General features: G+C 33.5%; 1 protein-coding gene across 1 annotated transcript in view; it reads left to right on the forward strand.

Annotated features, from left to right (window-relative positions):
• Positions 1-26,770, forward strand: part of XRCC4 (X-ray repair cross complementing 4) — a 221,872-nt gene extending 195,102 nt beyond the window's left edge. Inside the window, exon 8 of the mRNA XM_045566379.1 lies at positions 26,163-26,770. Within this exon, the coding sequence (XP_045422335.1) occupies positions 26,163-26,274 (112 nt within the window). The 3' untranslated portion in view covers positions 26,275-26,770. The remainder of the gene's footprint in view (positions 1-26,162) is intronic.
• The last annotated feature ends 596 nt before the right edge of the window (positions 26,771-27,366 follow it).

Here is a 27,366-nt window from a genome sequence, read left to right on the forward strand (position 1 = left end):
CAGAGAAAGTTGGCACAGACAGAAGAGGAAAGGGCAGTGTGACATTGGAGGCAGAGACTGGAGTGCTGTGGCTCCCAGCCACGACATCCCACAACCACCAGAAGCTGGACGAGTCAGGGAACAGATTCTTCCTTAAAGGCTCTGGAGGGAATGCAGCCCTGCTTATATCTTGATTTTGTCCCAGTGACACTGATTTCAGACTTCTGGATTCCAGAGCTGTGAGAGAATAAGTGTATGTTGTTTTAAACAACCAAGTTTATGGTAATTGTCACAACAGTCATAGGAAACAAATGCACTGAGGAAGTAACATTTAGTGAAAGAGACAAACAAAAAAATGATAGTATGGTGCAGCAAAAGCCCTATGGGAGGTATATGGGAATGGAAGGAGGAGGCAGGTACAGGGGTGGAACATGGACTCTGGTCCACCCACTCTGGTGGGCCAACTTCTATAAAGCTACTTAGAAGATCTGAACTGAGAGTTGAAATAAAAATAAGAGTTTTCCAAGCAAGGAAGAAAATACAGAAACCAAAAACAGTGTGGTGAGTTTTACAATACAAAACTGCATTTTGAAATGCGCATTTTTAAATCAGTAATAAGCCTTAAAATAATTTTCATTAATTTTTAAATTTTTGATTAGTTATATTTATAAAAAAGTATAAGGCTATGAAGTATTCTTGGAAAAAGTAATATTATGTATACAATAAATAAGATAAAGGAATATTCAGTATTATAAAAGTAAAGAATAATTACTATTTCTGTCATTTCCAGGGATTTTAGAAAAGTTGTTACATAGAAATGTTAATTAAACCATATCAACAGTACCATAGTTTAATCAGTTGGAGAAAGAGAGATTATTTATTCTAGTTATATAAATAATTGCCAGTCCCTCAAATCCTAATAAAAATAAGGCAACAGTTTTAATAAAAATATCTCTCTTCTCTTCTTCCATTTTTTTTTTTTTTTTGGATTAGTAAGAATTTTTGCCTAGAAGTTTTTGGCTAAGTGAAAAATAAAGAGAGGTCATTTCTCTGAGTTCTTTTGTCAAAATTGAACTGTAGAAGTAGGATGAGTGAACAAAATATCTGATATTGTGTTTGGGACATCTAGAAATTTTTCAGATTAGACCAGATTGGGGTGAATTTTGAAATCTATCTTCAAGGTTGATTTAAGTAATTTGAGAGAGAGAATGGTAAACAAAAGGTATTATAAACTAAATGGAGATTTACTACAGTGTATTAATATTAATAAATCAGGTATCAGTAATTTAGCCATGAAAACAAAGAAGGAAAGAGAAATTGTAATATCAACAATTAGATTTTCCGGGGATGACAAGTAAAAAGGCAGCTGTTGATTTTAGTTTTATCCCCAGAGCCAATAAACTGGATTATTTGATCACTAGATACTTTGATACTAGGAATTTCATTCCCACATCCTTCACAGAATTAAGCATTATTCAGTTTTTCAATTTTGTAGGGAAAGGGGCCCAATACTGCCACTTCCCAAAGTACTAGGGAATAAAAATTAAAAATCGTATTTTAGCCATATTTACTGTTTCCTGAGGAAGCCCAACACTTTCTCCCCTTCACATGCTCCCCAGCTCACCTGAGAGCCATGGAACTCACACCCGCTGCCCAGACCTTCCAGGCTTCTGGCCACACACCCAGTAAATTGAACCGTATCTACATCCCCATTACATACAGGTTTGCAAACTCACCCCTTCAGGGAGGTCTCACTTCATGTATTATTTTGGCAGCAGGTTTCCCTGGGTAATTGCCTCCAATAGGGTCTAAAAATTTTGCTATTAATGCAAATGAACACAGAACTGAAAGAGAGAATTCACTTAGACAGATGTCAATATTCTGTTTGTTTTTATCAGTGGTCTAAGAGAATTCTTCTATTGATAAAACTTTAAAAATATTTTATTCATAGCATAGTAATTAGGTTTAAATGAAGGATAGTACATAGTATAGGAAAGCCTCTCTCTCATTATTCCTGTGAGCATAGTTTTGGGTTTTCATTCCTATATATATATTACTTGTGATACCTATAAAAATAATCAGGGTAATAGTATAATAGTATAGTAACCTATGGGAATAATATATATGCTGATATTCACTTATAGAAAGATTTATTTTGAATATCTTATAATTTCTACTTCTCATTTTACTGCAAAACAAGATTTTTCTGGCTGTCTACAAATATATTTAACTGGTTTCATGATCATATGTCCAAATATTTTATATATAGTGGTAATATAATCCACTTAAAGAGATGTATACCTTTCCATTAATTTTCAAGGGTCTGTCATAAGTTTTGCCCATTGGCTGCTCTTAACAAAAACACAGTATTATGCTGAATCTATCTCTCTGATTTCTATCGATGCCAGCATAAGCTTAGAAATTTCAGTTATTCCAACATTATTTGGTCTGCCAGTCTCTAGACAAAAAATTACTTCTGTAATAGGAAAACTAGACCGAAAAAATAGCTACTAGTTTAATCAGCCAACATACCAATGTGAATCTCACAAAAGTCACAATCGTATTTGGGAAACTGTGTTAATTTATTTAGAATTTCAATAGAACTTATTCTTGCTAACAGATGTAAGAGGAAAAGTAGAATGTGTGCATCAGTGGTTTTTGGTTGTTTTCTTTTCATTAAGTATACAAGATTGGATTGCCTTTTGCCATTTGTGCAGCTTTTTTGTGTAGCTGGAAGAAGGAAAATACAATTGTTATTCTAGGAAGACATGCACACACTTGAATTTCATACATGTTAATGTCAGTGGACTAATCTTATGGCTGCCTTTGTTTCCTCCCAGTACACTCTGATGATTAGCCATAAGACTTTGCTAAGATTATGACCTATTTGACATTTGGTAGTCACCGTAGGAGAGTAAAGATTTTGGTTGGCTCACAATAATATACCTATAGTCCCCATCTAAATTTAAAAACAAACCCACTGTGTAAAGCAGACTAAAAATAATTTGAAAATTGACTTATTAAATTGATTTAATAAGATTATTTCAGCTTCAGGTGATCCTGTAGAATGGGCTGTCTTCCCCACCTTTGGCTGCTTTCACAGATAAAATGGAAACCCTTCAAGTGATTTTTAAGAAGTTGCTTCCTAGAACAATGTAGTACCAGGAAGTCTTCTTTAGCATGTAGGCATCTCCTATTCTACTCCCTACTATGACCTTACTCCAAAGTCAACATTTCCCTTTTGCAGTGAGGCTAAAAATGTTTCTGCATCATAGTCAAAGCTATCACATAGTTGAGCATACTGTTTTTTATAAACCATGACCTTACCTGCTTTCAGCAGATTCTCTTATTACTCACAGGCAGTTTTCTTCCAGATTCCATTTTATTTAGTTATTCTTCATAATAGAATATGTCCCTAATTTTTTAAGCATAATTGAAAGAAATTAGTTAATCCTTCTAACCAAGCTTGAGCCATTTCACATGTAATAACCTTTATGGGAAAATCCATTTGGGATCTATATATTCCACTACCATCACATTTTCCACTCTTTCATTTTGAACTACAATATGGTTTATTTCTGGAAGTTTTGCTTTGACAAGTGTAATTTTGACATTGCATAACATTAGCTTTTTAGTACTATACGGTTACATTTCTCTTGGTCTTACTGTTACCTATTCTTGCCAGAAAGCAGCTTGTAATCTATTTCTTAAAGAGTGTAAAAAGAAATAGAAAATCTAAAGAAGCCTATTAAGTGTCTCTTAATGGTTTGACACTAGCAAGCCTCCTTCTTTAATTGCTTTCCTCCATTCCCAGAAGATTGGTTAGGAACTCTTATTGCTATTCCATGGATATGTATTTCACAATTAACAATACACTTTATTTTTTTAAATAAGTAGATTTTTATAATAACTAATAGCATATACCTGCATGTTAATCTGAGCAAAAAGCTCATATGAATATTAAATTGCTGGAAAATGCTTTTTCAGGGGAAAGATTTCTACCTACTTTGTAAATTTTGCTTATTTTGTTTATCGAAGTATAATTAGTGTAAAAAATTCACACTTCTTAGCTATACAGTTCTATGAATTTTGGCAAATTTATATAGTCAGTCTGGGAATATTTTCATCATCCAAAGTTTCCTTACAATTATTTTTAGTCAATCCTCTCTCTACCCCCAGCCCTAGCAACTACTCATCTGATTTCTGTCCTGATAGCTTTGCCTTTTTTAAAATGTTGTGTAAAATCATATAGCATGTAGCCATCATAAGTCTGGCTTCTTTCATGTAGTGTAATGCCTTTGAGATTCTTCCATGTAGAACTGTGTCAGTATTTGATTGCTTTTGATGAGTAATACTCTATCTGGGGATGTATCACAGTTTGTTTATCCATTTGCCTTATGAATTCTTTCACTAATAATAATTATGTTACTATTATTGTAAAAATTTAGCTATTATTTTAAAGTTCTTACTATGTGCCAGGTACTATTATAGACCTTTTACATACTAAATGATTTAATATTGCAAATAATAGCATAGTATTATTTAACAATAGAGACAGACTTTCAGTATGAAATGAAATCTCATCAGATGACTCCCATCTCCCCTGCTTACTAGTTTTATGATCTTAGGCAAGTGACTTAACATCTTCCAATTTTACACAACTATGAAAAGGAGATGATAATATTATAATACTACTTCCTAGGACTGTTGTGAAGATTAAATGGGTTAATAACCTATAAGTACTTGTAGCAGTATCTGGCTCATAGTGCTCAGTAAATGCCAGTTATATTTAGCTATATACTTTTGAAGAGCCATATGAAGTTGGGTTTTAGTATCCCCAGTTCAAAGAGCAGACAGGCTCAGAAAAGTTCTGACTTCCTCAAGATCACATGATCAGTAAAGTGACAAATCCAAAATTTTAACTCAGCCTCATCTGGTTCCAAACTTGAGGCTTCTTCCATGACAAGGCACTGCATAACTTTAAGTTAAAACCACTGAAGCCCTCTCTGAAAATATGGCAAGCTAGACATTCTGAGAGACTCTTCCACTAAAATACAGCTAAATCCTACATAAATTATAAATGTACTTTTTATAGCACATACAAAAATGCATTTAAAATTATGGGAAATCTTCAGAACTACAACAAGCTGAAGCCAAAGCAGACAGCTTTCTGTGGGCAGTAAATAAACTGAGAAGTAGGGCTACACTGAAAATGCTGATTGAGCACAGCAGCTGAGAGACTATATTGGGCCCTGAGTGAGTATCCTTGGGTATTGCCCCCTGCTTTCAGTGGAATAAGCACAAATCCTCTCTGGAAGAAAGTCCTCAGATTTCACAAGGAACAAATTATTTCAAAATGATCAAATTTTCCCAGAAAAGTAAATGAAGAATTCTCCCTACTCATTCTATGAGGCTAACATAACCTTGATTCCAGAAGCAAACAAACAAACAAAAGAGCTGGAGAGAATTTTACAACAGGAAAATCACAGGCCAGTCTTTTGCTAGACCATAAAGGTAAATATCCTGACCAGTATCAGCAAAATAAATCTAGCAACAGATTTTCTTAAAGCATAAAAAAAATATGGTGTAATGAGGGGGAAACTGGGAGAGATGTTGGTCAAAGGATACAAAGTTTCAGTTATGCAATATGAATAAATTCTGGAGATCTAATATACAGAAATATAACTATAGTTAATAATACTGTATTATATACTCAAAATCTGCTAAAAGAATAGATCTTAAGTGTTCTCACCACAAAAAAAAGAAAAGGTAACTATGTGAGGTAATGAATATGTTAATTAACTTGACTGGGGTGATAATTTCACAGTGTATACATATATGAAAATATCAAGTTGTATACCTTAACTATATACAATTTTAATTTATCAATTAAACCTCATTAAAGCTGAAAAAATATTTGATGAAAAAGTTGGGTTTATTTCAGGAAGGAATAAATAATTACAATATGCCACATTGATTAAAGTAGAACTATATGATAAACTTCATGTGCAAGTCTTAGAAAGAAAATTTTTAATATTCATAGTACATATGATTGCCTACATAGAAAATCCAGAAGAATCTACAAATACTTTGAATTAATAACAGAATTTGCAAAGTGGCTTAATATATAATAAAATATAAAAATCAATTGCATTTCTATATGCCAGTGTCACATAGTTAGAAAACATAATTCAAAATATACAAGGATTAAATTATAAAAAGATGGAGCAAATTATAAACTTTGAAGGACAGGAAGATTCAATATCAAAGATTTCAATTCTCCCCAAATTATTTGTATATTCATTTCATTTGTCATCAAAATCCCAACAAGATTTTGGCAAGTTGTTTCTGAAATTTACATAGAAGAACAAAAGGCTAAGAATAGCCAAAGTAGTCCTGAAGAAGAATAAAGTGAAATAACTTTCTCTACCAGATATTATGACTTATTATACAGGAATAATAATTAGTAAAGTATGGTATTGACAATGGGATCGACAACAAGTAAACTAAATAGAAGAGTCAAACAATATGCTCATGTTTATATGCTAATATGGTATATAGCAAAAGTAGTAATATAGTTCACTAGGGAAAGGATCAACTACATAATAAATGATATTAGGAAAATTGAAAATGAATTTCAAGAGTATTAAAAATGTGAACATAAAAAGTAATAATTTAAAACTTTTGGAAGAAAACACTGGAGAATATTTTTAAAGTTTTGAGGAAGAGAAGAGTTCTTAAATAAGGCTGAAAGAGTACAACAACTCATAGAAGAAAAAAATGTATAAATTTGACAGCATTAAAATAAAGAGCTTGTTTATCAAAAGACATTACAAAGAAAATGACAGCCCACGTACTGAAAATATTTGCTACTCATATCACTGACAAAGGATTTGTATTCTCTGAGTCAGTAAGTAAAACCCAAGAAACCTAGTAGTAAAATGGGCCAAAGACTTAAGCAGCCATTCCAGAAAAGAAGAAATACCCAAATAGCTTTTAAGCATATGAAAATATGGTCTGGATCATTACCTGTCCACAAAACATTTATTAATTACAAAGCGAAAAAGAGAAACTTTACAGTAGAAAAGCGTAGCCGACCTCATGATCAAAGTGAACATCATCAGTAATGGTACAAATTGAAACCATACAGCACCTGATCAAATGCAATAAGAACACAGCAACACTTCTGTCATAATTCTGCCAAAGGTGCAAAACTTTAATCAAGCCATGATGAAGTATCAAGCAAATTCAAACTAAGGTACATCCTAAGATATCAGTTGGCCAATTATTGTCAAAAGTACCTCAAGAGATGACTGAAGAACTGAGGAAAAAGACTACAGAGATGTAACTGTTAAACTAATATGCGATTTTGGACATTCTGAATGGAGATTGAGGATTAGATGGCAGTAATGTATCCATGTTAGTGTTCTGTTTTGAATGGTTTATATTCTGGTTAAGTAGGAAAATATATATAAGGACATTAATGCTCACTAAATACTAAAGTATTTGGAGGGAACATGGGCATTGTATTAGCAACTTACCTTCAGATGATACTGTGTCTGTAACTTTTCTTTCAGTGTAAAAGGAGGAAATACTTTTTAATGCTAGAAAAAGATTTTGGCAAAATATAAAGTTCTGACAATGTTAAGTGTTGGATAGAAATGAATCAACAGGGATTCTTACACACCACTATTGGGGGTGGAAATTAGATACTTTGAAAACAATTTGGCATCATTTTATTTAAAAAAGTTAAACAGTCACATATGGTTATGACCCAGGAATCCATGCTATACAAAGAGAAAATCTAGTACATGTGCTCTAAATAATTTATATAAAAATGTCCATAGTGGTATTGTTTTAGGAAAAATAATAAAAATAAATTATCTAATCACATAATATAACATTGAAAATTATTGAGATGGATGTATTATAGTTATTTAAAGTTAAGTAAAACAAGCAAGTCACAGAAAACTAGCCACAGTGTGATTCCATTGGTATAAAGCTCAAAAATAAAGCAGTGTTTACACAATATATTATTTAGTAGTATATGTGTATGTGTAATAAAACTTTTCTTCTTAAGGCAAGGGAATAATTAACACACAGTATGGAGTTAGATTATACCTCTGTGGGGAGACAGGGGAAACAGATTGGATGTAACCACATTGGTAATTTTGGTGGTAAAATTGGTAAAGTTAGGTGGTAGCATTTCAGGGGTTTGGTTTCTTAGTATGCTTTATAACTTATATGTATGTTACATATTATATGTATGTTGTATGTATCAAATATTACATAAAAATATTTTTAAATAATTGAAATCATTGAGGAGCAATTTAAGATAACAGGTTAGGTTTTTCCCTTTTAATGCTATTACGAAAACATTTTAAGGCTGGAGAGAAAGAAGACGTAGCAAGATCTACCTGTCAGGACATTTTTTTTTTCTTTTTTTGACTAATGTAGGCAAACAGTAAACAAAAGCAAACCCCAGAGTGAAGCATTAAAATATTGCATAGTATTATGTCCCAAAGGCCTCAGTTTTTGAAGGCTATTTAAAACTGTCTCTACCTCAGCATTGAAGTACAGCAGGGATGGATAAGATACAATACTCCAAAGCAGTATAGTTCAGTTTGCTGATTTTTCTTGTTTTAAAGAGTCTCTTTGTGGAAGAAAATTAAACTCCTCTTAAAAGGCTTTGCTGTTAACTAAAGAGTTCCATTTCTACTTGTCAGTTGCTACTCTAACACATGAAGAAAACAAGCAAATTGATTATGTAAATAGGTAGACAGCTTTATGAAACACAGACTAGTGACCCTTGTAGGTCTAAGACTCAATGTTATAAAACATAGAGGTTTCCTGACAGCTTTTACATGTGCTTTGTCTGCAATGAATCCATACATATTGAATCAACATTTAAACTATCTGCAAAAGAAATCTTTCATAATAGCCCAATACTGAGCTGACATTCTGAGATATTTTAAAGGAATATTTACCCCAGCAGTCATTGATTAGATAGATAGGAGTTGTCTGGCCACTAAACAATTTCTTTTCGGTTGATATAACATCCTTTACTAGTAAGAGACAGTGATACACATATGTCCCAAAGACATCTGACTGAAAACATGTAATCATCACTTACCTCCTCACAAGGATAATAGAGCAAAGCAGCAGCAGAAGACTTTATATTTGAAATCTCCAAATACCCATTTTTGTATTTTTCACTACTTCAGGGTGGACAGTACCATATGGCTTCCACAGAAGTGGACCTGTTACTAATAAACTAGGACTGGTGTGTAATTACGTTTTCAGTGATTCATCTGTGAAACACCCTGGGTTATTTTACACGGAAGCATCTGGTTCACATGTGTACAGTGGTTATTCTGTGTGATTGACATCTGTATTCTTCTAATAAAATCTCAGTTGCACAGATGTGAGCTGTTGCCTTCCCGTACAGACAAAACTTGCATTTGAAAAATCCTTACCTCAACCCTTCCTTAATATGAACATTTCAATCTTCTTCACACACACACACACACACACACACACACACACACACACACACACACACCACTTTCACTGTGACCAGAACGTAATATAAATATTTCATGCAATGTATTTCAATCATTGAGCAGATGTATGCAGGCACCTTTATCTCTTTTTATGTTCGTTTATACCATGGCATCTGTTTTAGATTGTGAGCTCAAAGAAGGCAGTGACCATGTCAATTTAATATGATGCAGACAGTGTCCAGCAAAGCATAATTCACTTCTGAGTGCTTGCTAAGTATTAGTCAATCAGAATGGTGATGTTAATGACTTTAAGAAAAAATAGAGTGTATAATCTGACTGTAAACACCTTTTGTGCTTTAAGAGGTATTTGCTATAAATGGACCTGCTTTTAATTTCACACATTGTAATTAGCCAGGTAACACATAAGACTATGTTGTTTTGAGCAGAATTAGTTTACTTTACGTTAGAGTCATTCTCTAGTGATGTGTGATATGAGATTATAAAGAGGCAAAATTCAAGGCAAGTTTCATGAGGGATGGAGCTTTTTGGCTGTGCTTTCCAGAGTGGATAGAATTTGGGCTCATAGTGATGAAGGGAAAGATACTTGAGGCAAAGGGGGGAAAAAAGGGAAAGAGGTATTGGTTAGGAGAATGGAGAAGGCAGGCAGGCCTGAGTTCAAGTCCTTCCTTGGCCAGTTTGTAAGTTGTGAGACCTCCATGAGTCACTTTAATATCTAAGATTTTGTTTTCTCCTCTGAAAAATAGAGACTATAAGGACATAGTGTTCTGTGAAAATTACACGAATGAGGAGCTTAATACAGTCCTAAGCATAAGGAAAACATTTAATACTTTTAGTTACCCTTAGTGAGAGATTAGCAATTTTACATAGGCTTCCAACAGAATTTTGAATGTTGAGCTCTAAAATTAAACAACATAAAAGGAAGCTCCAGGCTATATGTGAAAATCTAAAATTTCTGGTTAGAATTCTTTTTTGCACAGACAAAAGGCGAAGTCCTCTTCTTTAAAAAGTAATTTTTTTCCCTCTTAAATTATTCCTTTCAATTACCTGTATGGCAGAGTGGGATCAAAGTATAACCATGTATACTGAAATTAAAATATCAGTGTCATGGTGTGTAAGTTACCTTTGTTTTTTACTCCTTTTTATTTACCCTCTGCTTGCTAGGCTTAGAAGCATTGTGGGTTCTAACTCTTTCTGAATCCTGTGAAAAATACCCGTTTGCCTTATTTCCAAGTTAATAGTAACCATTTATTTCAGGTATAAGGAAGAATTTGGCCTACACACTTACATAAGCAGCCAACAAAACACTCATCATCTGTAATAGGTCAGATAGCCTAATCTAAATTCATCAAGATAAATGAACAAAAATGGCATTCCATGTATAACATATATGAGGTACACCTCTGATATGTAGTAACAAAACTTTTTATGACTGCCAAGTAAAGGGTTGGGAGAATGGTTTCTAAAGAGAAAAATAAAGAATTTCTAACTTATTTTGGTAATATAAAGGTATTTTACTAAATACTCTCTCTATTCCCCCCAAATTTAATCTTTCTTTCCGGGTTTATACAGACAACTACTGTGGTAGTTGCTCCCATTAATGTCTTTATATCTATGAAGTGCTTTAATCTTCCTATGGTAAAAATCACATCGTATCAAAATACAATGTCCATTTAAAAAAATTTAATTTCCAGATAGGAAAAAGCATGTATGTTACTTTCTTAGCTGTAAGCTCTACTTCTTCCTCTAGCATTCTTATGAGTAAGAAACTTCAGGCACTATAGTGTTATAGTCAACTGTTTTCAATTAGAATCAAATAGACTTGTTGCCTTAAGAACATTACCTAGCAAGAGTATATTCAAGAATGTTTATTGAAATGTAATTTACAGTAGGTTTTTAAATTGTTCATAATTTGTGATTATGAATCAAGATTCAGTTATATTTTTAAGGTACCTCACTGTAACAGAATACCATAAAGTCATTAAAAACAATTATGTAGACCTGTAATTATTGACAAAAAAAGGTATTCTCCAACAAATTATTAAGGGGAAGATGGTACAAAGTACTTATCATAGTATAATTATTTTAAAAAGATTATGTATATATGTATATCATGTGTATATAGAAATAAAAATTTATAATAGTACACTAAGATACCAACTGGTGAAGACAGGTGATCTTTATTTTATTCTCTTTTTTTTCTGGATTTCTTGAAGTCTTTATGTGCATATATTACTTTATATACCAAAAAATAAATGATTTTTGTGGTTACTAGCATCCACTGGGATCTATAGAGGATTTAGAATTTCTGTAGTATTTGAAATCCTAGTCTTCTTAAGAAGTGATAAGGGAACTTCATTATTTGTCTTTTCCAAATTTATTTTAGATAGTAACTATTTTACCCTATAGAATATTTATTTGATTATGATTTAACATCCAAAGCAAATTAAGGGGAGGAGATAATACAAATAATTTAGAATCAGAACTTTGGATAAAACCTGAAATCTACACTATTCTCTTATGTCCTGAGAATACAATAATAGAATTTTGGACCTAGAAGGGACCTTCACGTGCAGAAATAGCCTATAAACCCATCCTACCTAAATTTAGATATTTGCATTTGGTTTGTCTGGATTAGATGGGTCTATTATTATTTTAATAAAATAAAATTTTATTTAGACTATAAATAAATTTTTCTCTTAAATAATGGCCTGATACAGCAATCAACTCCATTTTCTTTATTAGAAAATTTACCAAAGAAGACAGTTATTGCTGTTATGAATAAGTTACTTTTAATCATTAACAATCAAGTATTTCTTCAAGGGTTATGGGAAATGACCATATAGTACACATTGAATAGCATTGTATATGTAACATGAGAATTTTTATTTATATATCTACAAATACAAATAGGCCTTCTATAAGGAAAGATACACTGTTACTGGCATTGTATTTGAAACTTAAAATGGGTTTTTAATCCTACAAATCAGTACTTTTTACATACTTCATCATTGCATGTTATAATTAATTATTTAAATATATTTTTCATCAACTAGATTGTGAGATTTTCAAGGAGAGTAGTTTTGTTTTGTCTTTGCATCTCAGTGGCTAGCACAATGCCTGACACTGAGAAAATATTGGTTCAAATAAGGAATGCATGAAAAATAGGTTCTTAACAATAGAGTTGCCTATTAGTTAAGTTCTTATGATTACTACTTTCCAATAGTTCATCTAGATCATAGACTAAGTAGCCTTTGTAGAATAGTCTGAAAAACTCTGTTATTTAAAACATTTTTGAAAAATGTGTCCCGAGTTTAAGATAAGCTTTTTTAAAAAAACAACCATTTCTTAAGTTGCAAATCTTCTGTATGTGCAAAACTACACTTAGGCAACAATGGTTCTTACCTTCTGGAAACTTAAGTTCTTACAAATGGGTTTCTTTAATTGTTCCTTCTAGTCACTTCCAGATTTCTTAGTTATAGAAAAGTGTTCAGTGATAAAATAGGAAATATCAAACATCTCTTTTCTTTTATGATATGACATATATGGGCCTATTTTTACAGAGAGTGATGGAAGGATACACTTTAGACAGCCATTTACAAGAATTAAGATTTCTTTGTTTACCTATCTGTGGAGGTCCAGTAACATTTTGCGGGAAGCTTTGAGGTTATATATATTTTAAAGGAAATTATGATCAGACTGTAGAATCTGGATACTTTCCGCCTGTTCAATTTTCATGGCTGTCTTTTGAGGCTACATGTGAATTTATGGATGACAACTTTCCTAATTCCAAACAAGTGTTAGAATTTCTTGGTTTAACATTTTAATTTCCATTTATGCTTTCTGATTTTTAAAATCTGATTCTCCTTCTTGATTGGTTATTGATTGTGAGATTGATGGTAATAGTTCCCTGTTCAGAACAGGGGCCACAGTCTGTGCAGAATAAAGGATATACAGAGCTGGAAGATTTTCTTTCAGCTTTGACTTCCTTGAATTATTAATAAAAATATGATTGCTTATTTGCCATGTTGTTTCTCAATAGCCAGATAGAAGAGGTTTCAATTGACAACATTTCTGAGACTTTAATAGTAATAATAATTTAATGAAGCTTAAGCTAATAAAAAATCCAACTAACTAGAGTCTTCCAGAAGTTGGATTCTGAGTATATGTGTGCTTAGAAGTTAGCCAGCATTTGTTAGTGAGAATTTTAGCTACAAGGATTAAAACACTGTTCATTTTTAACCACAGCTTTCCCTCCCCAAACATTCCAGTAAAGTGGGGTATAACTAAACGCTAATGGTGTTAGTGTGAACTTGTAAGTATATAAATTTATAAACATCCAGAACTACTTGGAAAAGTAAATAATTTAAGTTGCCTCATAATGGAAAGTGAGCTAACTACTGGGCAACAATAGTTGCAGAAATTAAAATTTCCTTGCTGAGCCATATATGAGGTTTAAATGTTTTTTTCTTTTCTTTTTTTTTTTTAATTTTGGAATATTACAGGGGTACAAACGTTTTAGTTACATTAATTGCTTTTGTATTGTTTGAGTCAAAGTTATAAGTGTACCCATGCCCCAGATAATGTACATTGTGTCTATATTGTTGCACTTTTGGTCTGGAATGGATTATAGTCTGTGTAAATTGTATATGAGACTATCATATACACTCAATTCTAAGAGAAAAAGTAGGCAAATGCCCTCAAGAAGAGGATTTTTAGTAAATTATTCAATAGAAACTCAGTTCTTTGTTCTAAGTAATTAAATTCTGAATGAAACAATGAGTCTATATTATTGTCCCTGTTCTCAAGTTACTTAAGATGTAAGTAACAAAGATGTGCAGAATTAAACTCTGTGGTTGACATTGCTTCCATTGAGAGATGATTTCTATGTCTCCTCCCCTTGAATATGGGTGGGCTTTTTTACTTATTTGTAAATAGTAGAATGCAGGAGAAATGATGCTGTGTGATTTTTCAGAGGCTAAATCAGAAAAGGCAAACTTGTGCTTAGAGCCCCTAAGCTTTTATATAAGAAGTCTGACTACCTAAGGCTTCCATGTTGCAAGGAAGCCAAACCACTGTAGACTCTCCAGTAGCCAATCCCAGTCTTCCAGCCCAAGCACCAGACATGAGTGAATGAGTCTTCTTTCAAACCCAGCCTGTTTCAACCTCAGCTTTCCAGTATTCCCAGCTAAGGCCCTGACACCATGGAGCAGAGACAAGCCATCCCCACTGTGCCCTGTCCAAATTGCTGACTCACAGAAAATATGAGCACCACTAAGTTTGGGGTGGTTTATTCTGGAACGAAGACCTACTTGATTTAGGATAGACTCTGTGTAAATAGGAGATAATGACCTTCTTTCCTGGAGGCTTAACAGAAGCAGTGACATCTGAACTTGGCTTTGATGGATGAGTAGGAGTCTACTTAGTAAAGAAGGTGGAAGAGTCCTAAAGCAGAGGGAACTGTGTGGAAAAGTATAGACCCTAAGAGAGAATGGTGTGTTTGGTGAATGACAAGAAGTTTGATGAGGAAGAGCATTGGATAGTTAGAGCCAGAATGATGGTGGATCTGAAGCTAGAGATTATGTGATGATTTTTTTTTTCTATCTATTCCAAGGGAATTTCAACTGTAGCCTTGCAGGACTGGAAAGTAATAATCATATTTGTCTTGTAGAAAGGTAACTAATTATCAGCAGTGTGGAATATGGCCTGAGGGGGAAAAAAATGAAAGGCAAGCACAGTAAATAGTTATATAAGTAATTCAAGTGACAGACGACTGAGGCTGAGATATATAGCTTTCTTATAATACCAAAATAAAATAAGTTAGATAAGAGTGGTTGTTTGAATTGTTAAATTAATTATTTATTGAATTTATACATTCAGGGCATAATAATCAAAGGCTACAGCCAATCCTGCATTTTGGCAAATTAAAACAATGCCTTTACAAAACATTAATTTTATTAAACTTGTTAATATTGCTGAATGGAATATGAAAGCTTCCTCCACTGTGAATTTGGGAGAATTATAATTGTAAAAATCTCATTTTCATATTTTTCTTAAGCCATTGAGTATAGTAGGACATTTAAAGAAATGAGACCACATTGTATCAGTCAGCGCACTAATGGAACCATCTCTTATACTTACTCTGCTTCCTCAAAATGAACATTAGTTCAATATAAAGTCCTGAAAAGTTGGAAATTTATGTAATTATAAAGATTTCACAGTGAGAAAATGTATATAGTATGCTTAGTTCATATAGTTATGTGAACATGATACACAACTGTAGTCAACTGCTTTCTATGTAGATTTGATTGACTTAACATTTGAGATTACTTCATGTATTTTTAGTGTGATAAATAAAAGTTTAGTACCGACATATACATTTTTATTGGAATCGTAGTACCATACATGTAAAAGACTTGTCTAGTTCAAAAAACGTTGGAGAGGTCTGTCTCCAGTAATTCCGGAGGTACAGACTTTATCCTGTGTGGATTGTGCTGCCTACCTACACAGCGAATTGCTACCGATTGTGGGATACAGTGATTTGTCTTAAAAGCATTCAGCCTCCACATACATTTTGGTTTTACTTTACAGTTTGGTTATATTTTAAACATTAACTGAAAAGTTTAATCTTTTTTATTCAAAATCGAAAGCCAAAGAATTGTATAGATTATTTCCAGCTGCCTTCTTCCAGTGCTTTGACCCCTTTCTGACATATCTCTTGAAGACAGAACATCTCCCAGAATTTGAGTAGTGACTCTCTTTATGTTCACCCATAATATCAAGTTGAATTAGTACACCTTGTAAAGAAATAGTTTTTCAGTTTGTGAGTTTTACATATTAGTTACATAGAAGGTATTATATGATGTTGGTAATGTTATAAAATAGTCTGTCTTTACCAAGTCAGGCTGCACAATCATCCTTCGTCTACCATTTCATGGGAAGTCTAGGGAAATATTCAGTAGAGCATTGAGCCAACTATGAAGCCCTTTTAAGCTTGTGGCCCTGTGTGACTGGCAGCACAGGTCACATGCCCATGATGGTTCTTTAGCAGCCTTACTCTTTAGAACTTTTGTAGTGAATCAGCTTTCCATTTTGTTATCTCCTAGACAAGGGCTCCTGTAAGTATGTATTTAGGGGAGTTTGGCAGTATTACTTCTGCCTTAGGTTGATTGTTTGCTCACTTTTTATCACAAGTCTCTATCTCAGTCTCTGACCCATGATAGGCACTCAGTAAATACTGTGATGGGTGATGGTGACAGTGGTTGCCAGCCTGTCTCAACGATTCTGCTTCAGTTAATCTCTAGATAAGACCCAATGTGTGGGGTTTTTTTGAGCATCAGGTCATACTGCCCTGACTTCACAGATGCCTCTTCCAACCAGGTTGGGGGTTTCTTTCAGCTCTAGGTTTTGTAGGTCCTGCTCTTACTCGGACTGTTTCAATATTCAGTTTTCCTGAAATGTATTTAAACTGGTAGCTTGGAATAACAATTGAGCCCTAACAAGGTTAAGGTTGGAGTGGTAGGCAAAATAATGTGTCTCCCCCTCCCCACCCCAAAGATGTCTTTTTCTTAATCTCTGGAACCTGAGACTATGTTAGAACACAAGGCAGATGGAATTAAAGTTGCAAATCAACTGACTTTAAAAATAGCTAAATTATTCTGGATTACCCAAGTGGGTCCAATGTAATCACAAAGGCCCTTAAGTGGAAAAGAGGTAGAAAAGGAGAGTCAGAGAGAGATACAACAAAGCAAACAAGGTCAGAATGGTGTGATGTGGGAAAGAGTCCGTTTGGCATTGTTGGCTTCAAAGACCAAGGAAGGGAGCGGCCTCTAGAAGCTGGAAAAAGCAATGAAACAGCTTCTCCACTAGCCCCTCCAGAGAGGAACACAGCTCTGCCAACATCTAGCTTTTGGCCCAGTGAGATCTCTGTCAGACTTTCTATCTCCAGAACTGTAAGATGATAAATTTGTGCAGGTCTAAGGCACTATGTTATGGTAATTTGTTGCAGAATCTATAGGAAACTAAAGCAGCTGGTTCCACGCTGTTGTGAAACTGTCACTCCTGGCCCCAGGTTTGATAGAAATCACTAACTTTTGTAATGGCATTATTGTCTGCCTGTGTGTTTTCCACTTTTCTTTGTAGCCAAAAGTAGTGTTCTGCCTCCTTTTTCTGTATTTTTATTTTCTTTTATTGGACCACTAAGCTTTTGGGTTCAGGCTGGTACATGTTGTTTTCTTAGGGAACAACAGCCTATTTTAGAGAACACTAGTTTCTTGGGTTAATGGTGGAAGGATTGTGAGAAAACAGGCTTCTGCTGCCAAGTTCATTTGGAAAACCTAGGTTAAACAAGCTTCTTTTTTCTTAAAGCACTTAGAAAAATATACTCTCTATATAACGGTTTTTTAAAAAATATTCCAGCAGTTTAAAAGAATATCCAGCAAAAGATATCCCTGTCTCTCAATCCAAATTCCTCTCAACCATTGCCACTTACTTGTGTATCCTTCCAGAGCTATTCTAGACATACAACATATATACACACATATACATAAATACACACACATGTATAATGTTTGTACACACACTCTAGTTTTCTACACACACTCTTCTGCACCTTGCTTTCATTTTACCTAATAATTTAATTAACAGGTTTATTTATGGAAGAAATTTTCGTAGCTCTTAATATATAGCATGCACATGAAACACAGGACTTAGTGGAGGAAAATAAATATTTTCCAAACATTTGGACTACAGCTCTCATTTTTTAGAGAGTATCTCACAGAACTACTTTTTGAGACACACTGCATACAACCAAGCTGCCTTCCTAAGAAGAATAAAAACATCCTCTGGAGTAGAAATAAGATTTAGTTACCCCCATACACTGGTATATATTTTAAAAAGAGGGAAACCAAGGCTAAAACTCTGGCTCTGTCACCAACTTACCTGCCTGCTCACTTCCGTGCTTACTGCCTATGTGGCTTTGGGCAGGTTGCTTAACTTTATTGTGCCTTCTTGTTAGTACTGTTTATCTTATTTATTCAATTATTTGTTCATTAATTAATACATACAATCAGTGAAACATTTATGTGCCACATATTGTGCGAGGACAAATAAAGTTAGAGTCTTCCCACTGGAGAAGCTTCTAGGCTAGGGAGGGAGGCTTCATTTGTTGCACAGCCAGCAGCAGTTAGCTCACAGGTTACCTGGCTTGTCTTAAAATCAAAGTTATAGAGAAAAACTTTTTCTCAGGGTGACAGTTTTCTACTTTTATAGGCATAGATCAACAGTGCAAATGTCACCTATGCTATTTGAAAACTCACAATGAATACAGGACAAAATAGAGTTTAATATATTTCAGGTATTGATTTTTTTATTTCAGAAAATTATGGGGGTGCCAATGCTTTGGTCACATAAATTGCCTTTCACTGCCTGTCAGAGCTACAAGCGTTCTCATCCCCCAGACGGTGTGCTCTGCGCCCCTTAGGTGTGCGTTTACCCATCCCCTCCTCCCACCTGCCCAACACCCGATGAATGTTACACATATATGGATATGTGTACCTAAGTGTTGATAAATTAGTACCAATTTAATGGTGAGTACACATGGTATGGACTTTGATATTGGTTATCTAATGAATTACCAGGACAATATTATTTATATGAATAAAGTACAGCAAGAGTGACAAAATCTTTCTTATTATGAAATTCCTGCATAAATGGTTAGCATCCTTGTAGATTCTGGATATATTTATCTTGGTGGTTGACTTTAAAAATGAAATTATGTAGAACTAGATAATTTTACTTTCAAGTCCATAATATATGTACATTACAGGAAAATTTTAGAATTATCATCCTTTCCTAATATCTATAAGGCATATAAGTATATTTTAGCATTAAATTTATTTACTCTTTATTATTCTCTTTATTTCATTCAAAATCACTTATTTCAAAGGCATGTTTTCATTTCCTTTTTGCTCTTGCTGAATTTAAAGAGCAAAACTCTTACTTATTGGAAAACTGTCTTTAGGAATTTAATTGAAAATAACAAATGCAATTTCTTTTATTTGCCATTTTGGTTGCCAGAAATTTCAGCTCCTCTTTCATTTTCTCAGGCTGATGAAATGGCACCTAGGCCTAGTGAATTCCAGACAATGTTCAACACTGGTTTTACCGAATCCTGATGACTTCAGTCTGTTAATTTATTTAGGAGATGTTTTTGGTTTTTATAAGGTCAACTAGAAATTTGTAGACTACTTTTCCCATGTACTCTAAGATCAAACATTTTTGAAAATACCAACATTTTGAAAATACAGTGGTAACTTTGGTGATGTCAAATCTTTAAGCACATTATTTAAAACTTTTTCATTTAAAAGATGTTTTTATAATTGAATTTATTCCATAATGAGAACTCTGTTAAGGTCAATCTGATAGCTGTCTAGTTACTTAATGGCAGCAAGTACTTGATATTTTGATTTGGCTGTTTTTTGAGGTCATTTTAAATGTTTGATTTAATACATCTTCCTCCTAAAAAAGGAAATTATTAGATATTTGGCTATTATTATTACCAAATAATGTACTTCCCAGCCAATCATCAGGTTGCCCTTACCTCTCATCTTCATCCCTCTCCCCACATCTAAGCTTTATCCCAGTCCCAGAGGAGAGGTAGAGAAGAGATAGCGGGATGCCAGGGAAGTTTGTGGCAAAACAAAGTTGTATATACTTTTTGTTTTTAATGTGAGAGAAACAGCCACCTCAGAATGCCCCGCCTTGGTGGATAGGCAGGAATTGAACATTTGCTAGATTTTTGTTGTGACTATCGCAGTCCAAGAATTTTGAGACTTCGTTTGTCCCAAAAGAAAACATTGACTGTGCTTGTCTGTAATAAATCATGAGCATAGCAGTATCCTTCCAGACTTTTCTTCTCAACTCTAGATAATTTACAGTGGATGAAAATAATTTATCTAAAGTGTGTTTACGGGTTCGGCAGTCAGAGTTCTACACAGAGCCAACATTTAGGTGACAAGTGGACGCAGCACAAGCTGTGGGCACACAAAATAAACTTGCTTTTGGCTTCTGTAACAACGCTGCTCCCTGGGTCTCCTCATCCCATTTGAATCATTCCTTTTCAACCTCCTTTTACTCATTCCCCTCTCTCTAGCTGTGTGCTCCTACAATTTTAATATTCTCCAGTATTCCATACTAAACCTTTTTTCTCTGATAGACTCTTCTCTGGGTGATCTTTCCAACTCATTTGCCTTTAGTGGTCAGTGACATGGCAGTGACTGTCTCTGTACAGCTAGTCCAGACCTCTCTCCTGAGGGCTATACCTGTATAGTCACATGCTTACTCAGCATTTATCTCTGTTTAGAGACCCTGCAGGCACTTCACACTCACCGATTATGTCCGACATTAAACTGTTTATGCCTAATATTAACGCTGCTCCTCTTCTGTATCACCATCTTCACAATAGCCAAAGCTATTAATACAAAATGTAGAAATCTGAGAACACTGTCATGGAATAGCAAATAAAATCCAGACCTATTACATATATACATACACAGATACACTGACACATACTGCACACATGCACACACGCACACGCACACGCACACAAACACCATTGTTCAAAGAATAAAATAATAATGCATAGTTTGCATGTTTTTGAACTTAAATAGAATCATACCATGTGTATTCCTTTGTGCCTTGCCCTTTTGCTTAAAGGTATGCTTGAAGATTCATGCATGTGTGTGTGTGTGTGTGTGTGTGTGTGTGTGTATATATATATATATGTATATATATATATGGCAGTCCATTGTGTGAAAATTCAATGATTTATTTGCCTATTTTCCTGTGAAAAGACATTTGGGTAGTTTTTAGTTTTTCACTATTATAAACAATACACCTATGATTCTGTGCATATCTTCTGACACACACATATGCAAATGTTTATCTAGGATATATAGGTAGGAGTGGAAATCCTGGGTTAGAGGTGCACACGTCTTCGTATACTTTGGCAGTTATTGCCAAATTGTTTTCTAAAGTGGTTTCAAATATTTGCAGTTCCGCCAGCAATAATTTTTCTAATTATTCCACATCCTCTGAAATCCTTGATATTGTTATACATTTTAAGCTAACTTTTTAGCTAATCTGGTGTAAAATATTTCATAGTGGCTTTAATTTGCATTTCCTTGGTAACTAACGAAGTTGAGCTTATCATCATATGCTTATTTACCCCCACTGTTCTTCCTTCTTGGGAGTTCCTGTAGTCTTTGCCTGCCATATGTTTTTAAATTATGCTGGGTTTTTTTAATTGTTTGTAGGAGTGCTTTGGGTACTAATCCTTTGTTAGTGGTGTATGTTGCAGTACCTCCTTGCAGTTTGTGACTTATTTTTTTGTTTCCTTTAAGATATCTATTGATGAATAGAAGTACTTCTAATGTAATTGAATTTATCAAGCTTTACCTTTCTGGTTTTCAATTTCTGCCTTAAAAAACTTTCTTGTCCCAAGATACTAAAAACATTCTCTTTTCTTCTAAAAGCTTTAAAATGTTGCCTTTGTCATTACGTGTTTAATTTACCTGGAATTGAATTTTATGTGTCTTGTGCAGGTAGACATATAGTTAGGCCACATAAATATTGATTTTTGATTTTGGAACCAGTGTTTGTGTCAGAAGTCAAGTGACCATGATTCTTTAAGTGTCACAGTGCCATTAATCATTAAACGTTTTCCTGGACCTCTCTATTTGCTGAGGTTGGTGCCTTGACATGTTGCAGAAATATTATTCTCAGAATATGTTACAAAAAGCAAATAACTCACTCCAAGCAATGCTAATGCTTCTCATTTGAATAAGAAAAGATTACTGTTCCAGCTATGGTCGTAATATTTTAAACTTGCCTGAGAAAATGTCTTTACAAAATTAGCTAATACCTGGAAATATCACTTTAAAAGATGTTGGTAATTCAACAGGCAGAAAGTTAAAAGAGAAGTCAATCATTCATTCTAACACTTTAAAGAAACTTTCCTTGGATGAAACTTTTTTTTTTTTTTTGCCAAATCTAGCTTTTGATCTACACTACTCATTGTTAATTAGATGACAGTAGTACAAATTTGATTCAAGTTCTAGTGTGTGTGTGTGTGTGTGTGTGTGTGTGTGTATTTTAATGCAGTGTGAAATTAAACTAATAGAACATAGGAATCTCTGTAATTATATGATTGAGAACTTAAACCATCTTTTAGCGAGGCAGTCATTATCTAAAGAAGCTTCATTTTATTCCCTTTATTTATAAAATCTCTTATGCCTTAGCCTTTAACTTTACAGTTTCTTATTCTGTCATTTGCTTTTCCTCTTTAATGCACATTATTCATTTATTCCATAAATATTTTTTGAGAACTGGTATTTTGTAAAGTAATTTATTTGAGCATAACTGTCTCAGAATTCAAGGACTTAAAGAGCACCAAAATCATTTATAGTATCCCTAACTTTCCACAAATTAAATGAAGAAACAGAGGTCTAGAAGGGTTCAGTGACCCAACCCAGATCTCTGTGTGGTGGAGCATAAATAAAGATCTCCTGGCCCTGGATTCAGAATTCTTCCTATTGAACCATGTTGCCCATGGAAAACTATCTAAAAATCTACCTGAACCCTAAATATTGATATAATGTTTATAGAGATTCCTAAAGGGAGAAATTACCCTTTGTGGACAAATTATATTATAGTTCTTACCTTTAAGCTATTCATAAAATTTTTAGGATGAAAAAACACATTTGAAAAACACTAAATAAAGTAAAATCTTTAACTGAAAGCTTTCTGAAGGCATGAATCATGTGTTACCTTTATCATATTTATTAGATTTTCCTAATACAGTGAGGGGTTCATAGTGTACACTCAACAAATACAGCATTGATTAAATGGAAAAAACTATATATTGAAATATAGGGTATAGACATTAGGTACTCTAAATGATCAGAGGAAAGAAAAATTAACCTGAATGTAGAAAGTCAAAATAAAAAGTCTTCGTGGAGGGCTTAGAATTTAAACTGAGCCATAACTAATGACTGTAATTTAATTAGATAGCAAGGAACTCCCAAATTTCAAATCACTAAATCACTTGTTTAGCTCACTTTCTATTAAGACTTTAGATACAAGTTTTATGAGTTATTTGCTTTCGATTTATACCTCTGAGCACAATGTCTGAAACAAGCATGTTCATGAAAAAATAAGGTGATAAATATGCTAAAATATATGCACAAGGATATTAATTGTTGTGTTATTTATAAGAGTATTTGAAAATGGAAACCAGTCCAAAATCTATCAGTGGACTAGTGGTTAGTACATCCAAATGAAAATTAATGATGAATGTAGATCAGCATGTGAAGACATCTCTAATATACTGTAAAATTTTCAAGCTGTAAAAGTATAAATGTATAGAATGATCCCATTTTTGTTAAAAAATGTTTGAAAATACAAAAAATGCAAAATAGGATAACAGGCATTTTATATTCCTTCTTATGCTTTTCAGGATTTACAAAAAGTCTTTTCGTAAACATTTATTACTTATAAAAATAAAACTTTTTTGTTTTGTCTTGGGGAGAGTTCTAAATATATTCCATTGACTTACCATGGATATGAAAGCTATCGAATTATGATCTCCATTCACTGAACACCTTTTACTGAGTACCTATTATGACAAGACACAATGAGCAAGAGTCAAAATCTACTTCCTAAGCTCCTGTGACTTCAGAAGATGAGAATCATAAATGAAGCACCACAAATCTATTTCTTTCAAACTTGTCACTTCAGAATTGTCATTTTGTCTTAAGTTGATTTTTTAAAATGAAATTGATAGATCTCTATGTTCTGATTGCATAATGTCTAGACAATAAACAAAATTATGAAATTTTTCCATGTCTTACTTTTTAACTGAAATAATTTAGTTATCTCTTTTGCCTAGGAAAAGTAAAAGCACCTCTAAGACATTTAGGGACAAAGAAAAATGTTTAATGTGTTTTGAGCTGGCATTGAAAACTTATACATGTAATAATTATACATTTATTTCATGCTGTATCATTTTCTCCTCCTATGAAATATATTTTTAGTTATTTAATTACATGTTACAATAATTATGTCTGTATTTATTGTTAATTTTAAAATTGCAACTCCCAGAGGGTAGTGTTTGTCATCTTGACAGTATACTAATGCCTAGCACCTTGGCATTCCTGTAGTGGTAATATTGTCTGAACTTGGCTTGCTCAGGATAAGACAGAACATGTCTCAGGTCTAGTGGCAGGCAATCGTGGTTAATTGTATGCAATCAGGAGGCTAAGAAGGACCCTGTGGTGTATTCATTTCTAATAATCTGTGAAACTAAGTATCGGTGCAGGCTTTTTAAAATATTCATCATCTAAACATACTTGATATTTTGGTGGTTTAGTTGATTATTCTTTTATTCTGCTACTAGCAGAAGCTCTTATGTAGTTTATGTAATATTAGCAGGTAATAATAATAGTTTCCAAATGTTTTGTAGAAATATATAAACATTTTCATTTACATCAACTAATTTAATCTTTAGACCCCCTCTGAGGCAGATATTATCTCAGTTTACAGGTAAAAGAACAGTATTACAGTTAGGTTAAATGACTTTGCCTAAGGTCATGTAGCTAAGAAGAAATAGACCTGCATTCAAACTTGTGTGTCCTGACTTCAAGTCCCATGTTTTTTCAGTTCTACCATGCTGCTCTGACTCCTCCCTTGCCTTCAAAGTTGGAATTTTGGGAGTATTATTACTGAGATTACTGGGTTGACTAAACCTAATCATAATTACCCCAGAAGCCACCTCTAATTGTTAATATTAAGCATATTTTATTTAGGTTGCATGGAGAACCTCTGACAAGGTTTATACAAGGTTATTAATACACATTCCTCAGCTTTACTTCTGATTGAGCTCAGTTATCCTCCAGCTCACTCTTCCTAAGACGAGTTAACAGATCAACAGTGATCACGGCAGTGAACAAGCCTATTATTGTAGGACTCATGGAAGATATTTACATAAATATAGAGGTCAATCCATTGAAATAGTAACTGCAGTACTGAGCCTGAATATACTTTAGTTTATTAAATGAAGAAATGTAGATTCAGTAAATGAATGTGGATCAACATTTCATCAGCAACTGCTATAAATGTGAAGTGTCATTCTTAGTCATCTACATGCTTATAATCAACTGACCACTAAAGGAAATTCATGTGATCAGAACTTTCTGCTACGAAGAGATTAAAATGCATGTTAATAGGTAGAACTTAAGGAAGCCAAAGGAAAATGTACATTGTGATGAAATCATTAAAGACTTGAAAAGTCTTCTGTATCATGGCAGAAAAGCACAGAGGATAGGATACTTTATTTCTCAACCTTGATCATGAGTATTGTTGTAGACTCTTGAAATTTCATTAACTCAGCATAAAAAAATTAATTCTAAAGAAGTTAAAGAAATTAAATGCCCTTCATCTCTTTCTTTATAGTTAACAGCAAGAAGGAAATAGGGAAATAAATCTGTAAACCAATTCTGAAACAGGATCTAACTGTCATTTCGCTTATATGTCTCTTCATTTTCTTTTACTCTATAATGGAAGTTTTTAAAAATAAAACTATCTTGATTTTCTTTTTAACTCTAGACTTGATTCTTCGTTACCTGAGACATTGAAAAAGGGGCACATCTCAGCTGAAAACATGTCTTTGGAAACTCTGAGAAACAGCAGCCCAGAAGACCTCTTTGATGAGATTTAATAGTCTCGAAAAAGTACTTTGATGTTCACTGGACCATGTTTTCTATTCATTTCTTAAAAGTGAAAAAGCAAAATTTCAACTCAGCAGCAGCTATTACTGCACCTTATAATTTAATTACATACACACTGAGTTGGAACCATTGTGCAAAATGGATTACACGTGTAAATGAAGATATGATTTGATGACAGTGGTACATTATTCTAAACTATTCATTCAGCATGGCTATAATTACATAAAATTTCAGACTTTTTGTTGCAAAGGACACATTTATCGTAATCATTCACACATATCATATGTGGTAGTTGTCTAACATCCTGTCTAGGAAGATTTTGAAAATAGGACAAAGAAAACATGTTTTTTAAATGTCTGCAGTTCTTTTTGAATAGTCATATTCTGAACACTGATATTTGAGCATTTTAACCTGTGTGATGATATATAAAATATATTTTTAGTTTAAACATAAACAACCTGATAATAAAATGTTTAATGCATTGAAGATTTTGTGTTCTTAATAAAATGTTTTATTTAGCTTAAATTTTTCTTTTACTATTATAATGGTCTTTAGAAAGTGCTCATTAATTAATATAAATGTAATCCCTTTGTGTCAAGAGAGAAGCATATTTTTCAGGGATTATTGATAAAAGGTTTATCTTACACATACAAGAGCCCTCTTTGAAGACAAGGACCTTGTCATTTTCACTTATCTATCCCCAACATCTGGCACTATTTTTTTATATTCATTATTTCTACTTCCTAATTTCTCATTCTTATCTTCACTTTTTCCCAATTTAACATTCCTTCCACACTACTCAGAATTAACAATATCAAAGTTAACGATGACCACCATGTTGCTAAATCCAATAGTTGCTCCATTCTCGGTCCTCATCATACTAAGGCTCTCAGTGCTTTTGATATAGTCAATAAATATACATTTTCTTCACTTGACTTTTGCAATAGTATATGCTCTTTGTATTCCTCTTTCATTCCAGTGACTCATTTTTTAGACTTCTTAGTTGATTCCCTCTCCTTTGCCCAACAGGTAAATGTTTGATTGCCCTGGGTTCAGTCTTCAGCCCTCTTCTCTTCATTACC

Source organism: Lemur catta, chromosome 12 (genome assembly GCF_020740605.2).
Source record: "Lemur catta isolate mLemCat1 chromosome 12, mLemCat1.pri, whole genome shotgun sequence".
In the NCBI taxonomy this organism is placed as follows: domain Eukaryota; kingdom Metazoa; phylum Chordata; class Mammalia; order Primates; family Lemuridae; genus Lemur; species Lemur catta.